Source organism: Haliotis rubra, unplaced genomic scaffold (genome assembly GCF_003918875.1).
Source record: "Haliotis rubra isolate DU_JTF1 unplaced genomic scaffold, ASM391887v1 Scf127, whole genome shotgun sequence".
In the NCBI taxonomy this organism is placed as follows: domain Eukaryota; kingdom Metazoa; phylum Mollusca; class Gastropoda; order Lepetellida; family Haliotidae; genus Haliotis; species Haliotis rubra.
In genome coordinates, this window is record NW_025765192.1 from 1,361,717 (window position 1) to 1,374,906 (window position 13,190).

Sequence of the window (13,190 nt, forward strand, 5' to 3'; positions counted from 1 at the left end):
CTGCAGAAATCCGTCAAATCCAATAAAAACTGTGAGTTTAAACAACAGTCGGAAACAAAGCCTGGCTGATTAGTTCATTCACTCCGAATTGTGAAATCGACAATCGCTAATCGCCTCAACGTGTGTCATCGCCTAGCCCCGCCCCCTTCTGTCTGGTTGGTCAGCTTTAATTGATATTGACAGGTCGACTGGGTTTCGTACGTATGCGTGCTCGAACCGAGTGATTACACTCACGTCTTGAAAGCCTGTGAGTGTAGCTGCCTGGGATGTCTTGGATATGCTATATAAAGCAGAGCACGAGTTAGGGTAACGCGAACCAATGAAACATACCCACTCTCCAAGCAGTGCTACTGGAACTTTTTACTTACTCATTTCATCGGGAGGTTTCCACGGGATTTGTGTGTAACTTAGTATCATTTTCACAATGGGGCATATACCACACTGGCTTTTGATTTTACAAACAGTGATATGTGTATGTTTTGATATTGACTTGAGTGCGAGGTCCTCTTCCTTCGCGCAGGCGACATCTGTGATACCCCACAGGACTTCCAATGATTTATACATGGATCCCTGTAAAGCAGGTGAGTGACAGCATGTACATAGCATGTATATATCAAAGTGTTTGTAGTGGCTCGAGAGAAGGCATCCTCCGGCTCTCGAGTCGTATACTGGATGAAGCGACAGGTGCGTGTCAATTATACCGATATAATTATAATGATATTTCATCGTGTGTATTTTTGCACTGAAATCGACAAATATATAACATGTGCTGAAATCATGCATGTGAAGTTATATGAATAGATTCACCTGTACATTTCAGTGAAATGTAAACGGTGTGATATCGACAAGCTTGAATTTTTTAACTTAACTACTTCCCAGTAATCGTATTGCAGACTGCTTGCTATTTTAACGTGCACAGAGCGATTGTATTATGAACCGGGATGTCTGCAGTTTGATGGTTTCATTCATTGCTTGTGATAGTGAATGGGTAGCGAAGCTTATTATGCCGGGAGTGTAATGTGTGTTGATTCTTACCGAGTGACAATAGATGTGCAAGTTGGGTGCTGAGTTAGCGACACACGTGGGCAATCAACACGACGTTGTTGACACTGACTTCGCTGTAGGTCTCCATGTGACATATCACTAATCAATATCATGTATTCATGAAATGAGCACCGTCGGCAGGGAAACTGGCAGGTATACCAGTTGACTTTTCGTGACAGACACGACTGAGGGGGGAGGGCGAGTCGAGTCTGAATCAGCTGAAACAGTTCTGTATATAGTGTACATTTGGGGCTGTGGGTGACTCAGACGGGGTGCGAGTCCACGGAGGGGGTAGTGTCAGTTATGTAAATCCCTGTACAGGCATTTGCGTGGGGTTGGGGCATGGTGACACGGGGACAGATACGACGGGCGGGGGTATTATCTGTATTAAATTTATTAAATGTATAAAGTCAAATGTATTGGATAGGATGATAAGCTTGGTGTTTAAACCTGCAACGTCAACTTACACGTAAAGACAGATGGAATAATATCAAGTTAGGGTCGGGCACATACATCTGCGTGTTCGTTTTTTTCCGTAAGCTTTGTTTCGCATACAGTTTCCGGGTTGGAAAGATACGGTATGTTTATTGCAATGTCTTTGAACTCGCCTGGGTTAAAGTGTTGCAAAAGGAAATGAGTTATAATATCAAACTGTTGCAGTGTTGTGTTTTTCGGAATTTTGGTTTTGCTCTGGTTGGAGCCCATTTGTTGGTTAGTGTAACACGGGGTCAGCAATTTGGCTGGCTAAAGTGACGGCTGGGTATCATTGGAAACGTGGGTGGGGACGGTTGGAGGGAGGGAATAGACGCTGTATGGTGGGAGGCATTGGATCATTTAAGTGGTTGAATTATGGAGAAAACCTGTCTGTGTTGTGAATGCCCCGAGGCACACGTTTTGCTCGAGGTGCAATATCACTCGATGAGCATTCTCGGTGGGACGAGCTGGAATGAAATCTTTAAACATCACTGCACGTGCTTCACGTGTGTTCCGTGTTCTACAGAACAGGGATTAATGTGGGAAAATCAATGAAAACATATCGAGAAATTGGCGATGGAAGCGTATCTCGTGCATTTCCGTGGCACTCACCTGTGAACATATATTCCTGAGATCTTTGAAGGTGAACAAGAATTCAAGACAACTCATTCAAAGATTATTGAATCAGACAAATATCTTTATTTTTCAACTTCACTTTTGGATGTGATATTCGATGAGCCTCGTTCGGTCCAGTCCCCGACATGACCACGGTGGACATTGGTCAAGGCATGGAATGAGTTATAGCCCGAACGCGTGGCCGACTAGTAGACGCGTGAAATGGCGCACCGTACCTTCCTCTCGGGTGATAAATTAAACCCATTAACGTGTGTGGGGCTGTCCAGATGCGGGTACCAGGCGCCAGTCGATGTGGTCATATGAGGGTAGTACATACTGAAGATGAAACACAAACTAAAACAAAAATATCAAGTTATGTTACATCGTCATCGTTGGACGAGATATTCCTCCAACCAAGACGTTGTCTGTGTGATGATAGCCACGCGGTCACGTTCATGATTATTTCAGTGCTCATGGAGTACGTTTTCCATTACAAGAACTGACACTCGGCTGTAACTTCACCCTTTAAACAAAGAGACGTCATACTAACCTAAACATGTCATATCGCAAACCTCCCCACACCGCTACACTACACAACACGCATTAGGTTCAAAGAGAGCGAAAATTTGGCACCAAGCTCGCCACAAATCTGTCGAAAAAAACACGGCGATAAAACAAATGTGTTAGCTTACACAAAACGATTATGTTTTTTCGTAATCGGCGCTGTAGTAGACATTCCCATCGTCAGCTGATCTGGTGCCTGTTCGAGATTGACATGATAATGATATAGACAACTATTGTCAATTGCAGCTCTGTCCCTCTCCATGCGTCTCGCTATCACCCTGGCGTGACATTCGGATACACTCATGTTATTTTCAACGCGCTGTGTAGTTAAACGTTACTTGATAAAATTGTTAACTGTGTCCTTATTTAAAGCTGTTTTAATAAGATCGTCTAAACACATCAGTTCTTTCTGGGTAAAAAGCATTAAGTAACATTTCCGTAGCCCAGTAACAAGTGTTTCAATTGTAATCAATGTGTTTCTCATTGCACTCGCTGTGAAACGGGATAGTCACGACCAGAAACTCGGTATTATAGGCATTGGTATCGAAGAACACATACTAACAGAAGAATAAGATCAAACCAGGCCTCTGGTTTAACAAGGTTTTGATTTCCGAATACCATCATGGAATATACGCCTGAGTGCTGCCATATTTTAATCAAAGCAGTTCCCATTAGAAGACAGGAGGCTTAACGTTTCTCTGGCATCGAACGCTCCAATAAAATGATCCAAACCCTTTCCAGATCCATGAGATGTCTTTGTTAAAAGCAGAGTCGATGGTACAATGTTTATGAATCACTATAAAATAGTGATGATACATTTGTTCGCGAAAATGTTGCATTTCGAGCACTTTAAGATAGCTACCGACACCGGTGGATAGTACAGTCTAACCACTATCACTCAGCTGACTAGAGTTCATATATGTACGTTTCTGTCACAGCTCGCTACAACTTTAATGAAGCCTGTGTACATCATTAATGTACGTATGGTATCCGGCTTGACGTGAACTGTATGTGGTCGGTTTGGCCAGACATTAGACTGTTGTGATGTTATCTGCGTTCCCAGGGGCGTGATTGCACGTGGAGCTAATCAGATAGTGTCTCCTGACCACTACAATTGCATAATGGATGCCCTGTGGTTGAGCCACCCCTGCTGAGCTAATTGAACTACTGGAGATTGTGCGTAGACAAGGTGGCTGTTAGCCCGGTCGAATGTCGGGGTCGGGTTCGATTCCCGCTCTCGGCATTTTCAGAATGTCTACGTGCAGTTTCGATATACAGATATCGGTTGTATAAGGCGCATTCACTTCCATTTCTGTACACATTTTGAGGTTGTATGTGTGCAGATTTGTACAGATTTCGAGGTTGTTCAATATACATTCGGAGGTTTGGTTGTTCAGTACAGATTTCAAGTCTGTACATGTCCAGTTGATTACATCTCGTGGCTGCATGTTTTCAGTTTTGTGCACATTTCCGGTGTACAGGTACAGTTTTGTACTCATTTCGAGTCTTTATATGTTCAGGTCTGCACGTGTCGAGTTCTGTACATATATTGAGTCTGGACATGTCGAGTTCTGTACATATATTGAGTCTGGACATGTCGAGTTCTGTACATATATTGAGTCTGGACATGTCGAGTTCTGTACATATATTGAGTCTGGACATGTCGAGTTCTGTACATATATTGAGTCTGGACATGTCGAGTTCTGTACATATATTGATTCTGCAAATGTCGAGGTCTGTACACATTTCGAGTTCTGTTCATATGTCGAGTTCTGTACATATGTCGAGTCAGCACATGTCGAGTTGTGTACATATGTCCAGGTTGTACAAGTAGCTGCTACACACACCTGACTGCGGATGTCTTCATTCCGCTACGAGTACTTGTGTTTTTGAAATGTGTGTCCATACAATACTGACAGTGTTATCAAGCGCTTTGTCTGAATGTACTACACAAAGTGGGTTTTAAGTGTTTGCACTATATGACGAAAATGACAATACATCGCACAGACGAACTGATCTCATCACAAGTTAATGCAACAAATACGTAGTCTTTGTAGTGGTAGCAGTAGTAGTAGTAGAAGTAGTAGTAGTAACAGTAGTAACAGTAGTAGTAGTAGGAGGAGTAGTAGTAGGAAGTGGTGGTGGTATAGTTTGGGAGGAGGAGTAGGAGTATAACACTTATGGGATCACACTTTCTTAGTAAAGTACAGATTCTAGTACTTTTGGGGGTTGAGTCCCACCCGGGATTCGAACCCACACCCTCAGAGTCAGGCACCTAATCGCCAGCACACAAAAGTCAGACGCCTACACCACTCAGCCACCGCGGCTTTCCACAAAAATGGAAGTCATGGAAATGAAAGTAGTGTAATCCCAAATATAACATATGTTACATTTGACCACTTTCTAAAATGGCATTGTGTATTTCGTAGTAGTAGTGGTGGTGGTCTGTCTCACAGTCCCTGAACCACATTATTTTCCTAGTCTTCCCTGCAATGCTAAAGCCTAAATGGAGCAAGTCTAGATTTCCCCTGGTTCTGAATCTCCCATCTCACTGGGGCTCCTTTCCAGTTTAAATGGGCTTTTTTGTTACTATCAGAATTATATATATTCAGAGATTAAGCGTTAGTCTATAGTAGCAGCAGTTGGAGAACAGCAGTATAATGTACAAGCAAGGTCAACGTATTCGTTCACACGATCCACGCAACATACGTGCGTCACCAGTCGTATCTTCCTTCGCCCAGTTTCCCCAACCATTTATGGGGTTAAATCCATGACCCTACAGCTCGTATGACACGGGCTGTACCGTGATTGTCCATCTGGAAACCGGCATTGGGGAAAGAACAGCCAGGCTTGAGGCCATTCCACTTGGAGGGTATGTGACAGCCAATACCGGAACTCAACTGCTTCCAGAAGTGGTATGCCCGACTTTGTGAACCGGACAACCAGCCCGTGCAGGTAAAGGCGCACCGCCGCCATGCTTTTCAGCGAGCATATTCCAAATACATCGGAATGTTTACGCGCTTAATGACACTGGTTTTTCCGTTTAGGGTTGAAGGACTACACGTTTGTTTATATTTGGAATTGTGTTTGTTGATCTATCAATTGCTGAAACAGCGTAATAATAAAGTCTAGACCCTATACACCCCAGCCATTACTGAACGTCTGTGACGTCATCGACTTCTTTGGTATATATGTATATATAGCACGTCGCTGTTCCCTGTGATTCACCATCAGCTGGTTTGAATCGCTCCCTTTTTGTTATTTCCTTCACAATCCTACATCTTAACTCGTACCACCTGCGATTGTCTTCAAAAGTATAATTACCCACTTTATATGATCCACAAACTCCCTCCCAGAGATAAAACTGCACATTCGGCAACTTGTAGCTTCATTAACAGACTGTAGATGTTGACAATACCAGTGGGTAACGTACCAGTTCCGTTCAATCTCCCAGACCAGTTAAACGCCTCACGGTAACTGTTCTCTCAGCAAATCTAACCGATGACAAATCACATATGTTAGTTATAGATTTCTTATTCTTGTAGAAGCATTGTCTATTGCCACGATTGCACCCCGGGCAATGAGGACCCTCCCTCTTGCTCATTTCGTACCTTGCGCCCTGCGCTCGGCTTCATTCATAGGTCACTAAAGATATGATGCCTTGTGCCGGTCGACTATTTTCTGTTGTAGGTGTATTGTTCTCTCAAATTCTCGCAGTGATCTCGCGAGACGTTACACTACCCTACTGAATCCCTCTCGACAACATATGAAAATTCACAGATTCTTTCACAAGTCCCCAGGCGGACGAGAACTCTTTGTGCGCGACCCTTATTCTGTTAAAGGGGTATTGTTCTTCCAAATTGCTCGCATGTGATCTCCAAGAAGTTACCCCAGCTGCTCGACTCGGCTAGACGAGATATGAAAATTGACTTTGTCACATGTCACGAGTTTGAAGCAAGACCCCTTTTGAAGGTCCCTAACTCTAGTATAAGGGTGCCCGTTCCACAGAGCGATCGTACCAGTACGACAGTCGTAAGTCTATGTTAAAGTATGGGAGTTACGATCACCTTAGCGTTACGATCGGTTTGTGGAACGCGGTGATCTCGCGAGACTTAACACTTATGGCTCAATCCCAGCGTACAAGATATGAAAATCCACCCCTTGAGAATCTGCCGTTTCTAGGTATTGGGGCCAACGGAAACAACGTACACGAGAGCATTGAATAGTAATTTACCTTTACGGGGCAGGTGCGTTGTCCACTTGCCTAGTAACGTCCGCGGGTTCCTGACCGAAGGCCTGTTGCCAAGGGACGGTCTTGAGCTGCGGTCTCTGTCCTTCAATGCGGCTTTCTGGCATGTTCTGTCAACACTTGGGATTAATCTGACTGGCAGGTTTATTACATTTTTCACAGGTGTGAAGAACACTTGATTGTTTACTTTAACGAAGGGTGGAGGGGCAATCGTTTTAAAGGGAGAGGGTCTTCACACTGTATCTGATGTGTTCGGGCCTGCTATATGAGTTGATTTTTGTATACTGCAAGCATTATCGTGAACATATGAACTTATAGAAATACTGTACGCGTTCACATTTAATGTACAGTAACCTCACGACTTCTGAAAGTTAAGAAGTTGAAAGACGCCCGATATGTTTCAGGTTTGTTAGGGATTGAAATGAACACTGTCTGACTTAACCTACACAAACACATATACTTACTTCGCAAAAGCTTTTCACAGTACTGTATTTTACTTTGTCTTAAAGTGATAGAAGCGGAATTTTGAGACACATAGTCGACACTTACAGGTGATAAACAACACAATTACCATAAATTACAATTATTGAGCATCCTTACTTTATCCAGTAGTTATGATATATTTGATCTATAAAATATATCCAGCAAATAGGATTAATATATTTTCTCAAATCTTGCTTCTTAACCCCACCAAAAGATTGTTTCAGAATCAACACATTGTTACAAACCTCACCATGAGGGTCTTTTTGACGGCTCCGGGGCAGGGCGGGTCACTTCCGGCGGTGTCGCTGCAGGTTCGCCCAGGTGTAGAACTGGCCCCGCAGTAAAGAGATGTAACCAGCTGGGCTCGGGGTGGGAGGGGGCTACAGACTGACATACGGTTGACCATGTGGGGGTTGATGTCCAGCATGGACAACGCCTGCTGCTGACGTTTGAACTTGACGTCATGTCGGAGTCAGAACCAAATCAAGGCTTCTTGAGTCACTGCAGGTAGAAAATAGTCTTTTAAAAAACATTTGCATGTGATTGAAGAAAAGGGTTCAAAGGAGTAGTATACGATTGGACTTGTCGCAGCAGAGACCATATAATAGATTATATGGTCTCTGGTCTCAGATGGTTTCATAAGGGATAGAGTTCCAAATTCGAGTAATACAGGGATTAGGGACAATAATTGGTTTGCCTGGTCCAGATTCGATCGTTTACTGCAAGCCGTCATATATCTGAAGTATATGCTGATTTCCAGCTGACACACCAACAAGCAAAGGGTTTAAACGTGTATCTACATCATCAGAACGCTGCATTATGTACAGCACGGCCCTTAGCCAAAATCACGCACTCATGCAAACATATACAACACAAATACGCCATCATTGTTTTCTCCCTTCTGTAATGGTCGTTAATGAACTCATGGGCGACTTGTGATACACTGGCAAAAGCTTTCGCACGTCATACCAAAGGTCCAGGTTCGATTCCTCGCATGGTTTCATTATTACCACGTGAAGCCACTCGTGTCCGCTGCCTTCATATTTCTGGAATATTGCTAAACGCGGCATAAAACCCTCACTCACACATAAAAACACACACCATTTAAACTGTACTTGTCGTGAAACCATCTGCACATATACAAGCATCCTTCCTGTTAATTCAATGGTAAACATACCTCAGTAGAAATCTCTTACGGTCGATGTTATATCCTAGATTGTCGTGGCTACTCCCTTGTCCAGCGTTTCACTTACTGCCGCCACACAATAACACCTCTGTGTGCGAGTCTATAAACCAAGAATCGCGTGAGAGTCCGGACTGACACATACCGCAATTGAGAGTTCCCCTTTGTACTTTGGAACTTGTACAACATGGAATTCCACGGTGCTGTATGAATGGCATGGAACTGCAGACGATGGGAATATTGAAGACCACCAACGACCTAACCATGAATGAATAGGCAATATCGCTTTGATCACTTACAGGACATTTCCTGTAGGCCCCGACTGCCCCGTGTACACTATGTCTATTCTAAGTTTTTAGAACTAACTCGCTGATTTAGACTGCTTTGATAAGTATATGTTATTGAATATCTGTCCATCTGATAAGAGGGAGAGATTGAATCTGGTGCAGAGAAACCAGTGGGTGACGGCGTAACACAACAGTCCAAGCCATTGGATGACCATGACGTCCCGTGGTGTAGTGGTTAGAGCGTCCGCCCGGAGAGCGGAAGGTCGCGGGTTCGATCCCCGACCGCGTCATACCAAAAGACGTAAAAATATGGTACTTGTTGGTCCCTGTCTGGCGCTCGGCATTAATGGGTACAACAAGGACTGGTCGGCTCGGAGTCAGTATAATGTGTCTGAGTGGGGTATTCATGCTTCACTGCGGCATGGTATCTCAGTGGGCTAGCACTATAAAACCAGCTTCAGTCTGGGCTAGTACAAGCAGCCGCACATACACATACACACGCATGCACGTCGTCATATGAGCGAAATATTCTCAAGCACGACGTTGAACCCAATTTCACCTCACCTTGATGTCCACCACCTACAGCATTGTCTGACGACTTATAATTACATACAACACAAACAAACATCCTATTCTTTCATCTACTGCAGAAGTTTTGAGTTGTAACCTCGCCTTGCAGGAGTATTGTTTAAGGTCATGTGTGCCAACATTCCAGGCGTGTTGTGGAGGACTGAGATCGACAGGCTGGATCTGTTAAACCAGTGATTAAAATCATGAGCAACGATCTGTCGATGAATGATAACTGTCAGTCAACGAAGTCACGATTGTTATCACTCGGCAGGAGGGACTGTTTTGCCATGATATAATCAGAATATTGGCCAGGTTGAGTGAATGTGGCCTTGACCTAGGATCACGTAACTCAACTTTCCCCGTATACCTCATTACAAAGGCATACCGTTGAACTCCATTAAAGCGGACAGTTGCCAATCCCTTACAGGTGTCCGTGTTATGGAGGGTAAGATGCAACCTTAGGGGAGCCAGATTCACATTTTCTAGACAAACTGGATTCTGACTAGCAACGTTTCAGTATATCATGGCTACTATTTTATTACGAATTGCCTAAGGAGGTACCGGGTTTAAAATGTAAGTCAGACATGACTGAGTTCGACGTTAACATGAATTTATGCTTCTTTTCATTCATTCAGTCATTGAATCGGAGTGAACTGGTGAATCAGACGTTTCACAATAGTACGCCAGTACACCGCTGGTTGTCTAATCCCCCGGCTTATAAGCTTGGATGGCCGCCACAACTCAATTTTTCTTAATACACTTGAATAGAAACCTTTTCTGCATATCTGACTCATCGCGATTCATATTTCGGGTGTGTTTTTTCTTCGTTTTCCATGAATTAGCCAGACTAGGTCACGGTATACAGACAGACTATCATTAATCACAGCAAATACATCCTGGACCAGTCTATGATAGACAAATGTAAACACATACGTTAGCTCAGACGAGTAACAATGGAATTAAGGCTGGATCTTACATATGGTAATGAAATATAGGTCATACGACGACCCCCCATAGCGACCCCCTGGCTTGTAGCCACTCATCTTCAAGTGCTTACATAGAAGATCTCTCGCGTATGGGCAAGTGCTGTTATTTACAAATACAATCTTGTTACGCTACAACGTTTCGCTTCCGATCTACCATACCGAGTGACCCCATCCGTTTGTTTGGCCCGTGCAACACGTGCTTGTCGTTAGCGGTTTCCGAGCGCGCCGAAACACAATCCGTGCAGAGCGTGCAGAAGGACGATTGTTTGTCACAGACTCCTACGGTCAAATTGTCATTCGTCAGCTTTATTTTTCTTCCTGTATTGAAATTGGCGTTCATCGTAACATATCCAACTTGTTTTAATGTGTTAACTTTTTGTTTCCTGAAACATTTATCAGGATTACACGTTCGTCTTGATACGCAATCTTTGCACTGAGTAATTGGTAGGTTTATCAGATTATGATATGATATGCTTGTTTACTGTGAAAGAACTTAAACGGTTCGGTTTGTTTCGGTAACGGATTTGATATTTTTGAAATAAAAAATGTTCTTGAGTTCTTAACCCCTCGAGGTGAAGGCGTGCGGAATTCATTATGAAATCATCGAATATGACACACAGTCGCACTGAGTGTGTACACAACCTCGTTCTGAGAGCAATCTTATGTCTATGCTGGAGCTATCTGTACAAATATACAAGCACATGTACATCTTCCATGTATTTCTTCTGCGAGGGTTTTAATGGACACTGACATGGATAGTATGAAATAAACACCTTTTCCTGATTAGTGCTTCGTTCTTTTCAGTTACAAACGCTACCTGTCAACATCCGGGTTAGAATTGCTCTTCAGCAACCCGTGCTTGTCGTAAGACGCGACTAACGGGATCGGGTGGTCAGGCTCGCTGACATGGTTGACACATGTCATCGTATCCCGATTGCGTAGATCGATGTTCATGATGTTGATGACTGGATTATCTGGTCCAGACTCGATTATTTACAGACCGCCGTCATGTAGGTGGGATATTGCTGGAGTGCGGCGTAAAACAACAAACACAACTGTTACCGGACTGACTCTCGTGCATAAGCCCCTCAGGCGGATCCAGGGTGTGTGTGTGTGTGTGGGTGTGTGTGTGTGTGTGTGTGTGTGGGGGATGCACCCCCTTTGTCCTGAAAGTTTATTTAATGACCATTGAAACTCTCGTGAAAATGAAATGTGCACACCTCCTTTCTCATTAGGGGACGCACCCCTTTTGTCCTGAAAGTTTATTTAATGACCATTGAAACTCTCGTGAAAATGAAATGTGCACACCTCCTTTCTCATTAGTGTGCACCCCCCACCCCACCCCTTTCTCAAAAAGCTGTATCCGCCCCTGTTACGCCATTCAACTGTAAAATTAGAGTAGTTAATGGTTTACACTAATGTGTGTTATTGATGTGGATCACACGACTTGGATGAAACAAACTAGTTTCCAATATGGAATATCTTTAATTCCCAGGTTTCAAAAATTAGTGCTGTCTTCTCTGATTAAACAATATCGACATTTCACCTCTCGTTTTTGGGGCGTCCATGTATTATATGCAACCAACGCGAAGCTTCTGGGGAAAAACGATCCCTTGCAACCTGAACTTATAATTTCAGTCAAATGAGTGTGTGAGTGAGTTGGGTTTTACGCCCTTTAACCACTAGGCTACCCCATCGCCCCTCGGCCACAACAGAGACCATATAATAGATGGGTATTGTATGGTCTCTGGTTACATGGGGTGCGGTTGACAGTCGCTATACCCCAACAAAATCGACCGTTGCTCGTGCTATCAATCACTGGCTTTCCTGTCTGTAACCAAATTGTTACAGACCGCCATGCTATCACGTGACTACTACTGAGAGCGGCCTTAACCAGCACTCACTAATTCAAAGCGCTTAAACAGATATTACTAACAAATTTACGAGATTCTCAAATTGACAGTTTAAAGCTTTTATACAAATTTCAATTTTTAAACCCGGATGTACAGGGGGGTTATGACAAGGTTTTAATGTCAGCATCTTCATTCATCAACACCAGATTGACAAACATCGACATGAGGGTCTTGTAAAGTACCCACATTTTGGAATTCTGTATTCCCTTAATGGCGGCTAATGGTGCCACGACCAAACTGCAACTGACCCGTCGGTAACCCCAAATATTCCCCGGACACATCCCCCGTCCCTTGTCCCCCAATCCTGACGATTAGCAAGGCACATCTTCACCCCCGGGATTCTCGGGGCATAAGGAATTAATAGAATGGCAATGACACCAACCCAATCTTGGCGTACTGGTGTGAAGTCAAACATGGCGAGATCCCGCTATGGGGTAGCTGAACTTGCTATTTAATGAACGTGCGCACTGTCGCAGAAAATTCAGGATTTTATCAGATAAATTGTTTGAAATTGTTTTAGATTCATTACTGAGTTGTAAACGTGCCGACAACATGGAAAATATTCCACCAAATGTTGATGTTCTTTGAACGTCAGATCGTGATTCACCCCTGTAAACTAACGGCAGGAGAGGTCCATGAAAATTGATAAAGAGCCTGAAGTTGTTAAATTTATAACCAAGGACGCCTTCAACGAGTACACCAAGACGAGTAACTTCATAAGTTTATTGTTCGAGACATTTTACAAAATACAATGTAAAAAGCGTGAATTACAAAATTTAAGCGATGTTGTGTATTCGACAGAGGATCAGCACATATCACTAA

General features: G+C 43.5%; 1 protein-coding gene across 1 annotated transcript in view; it reads left to right on the top strand.

Moving 5' to 3' along the window:
• Positions 1-220: 220 nt before the first annotated feature.
• LOC124266634 (bone morphogenetic protein 1-like) overlaps positions 221-13,190 on the top strand; it is a 77,053-nt gene continuing 64,083 nt past the window's right edge. The window contains 1 exon segment of the mRNA XM_046701435.1: positions 221-581. Coding sequence (XP_046557391.1) covers positions 425-581 — 157 coding nt within the window. The 5' untranslated portion in view covers positions 221-424.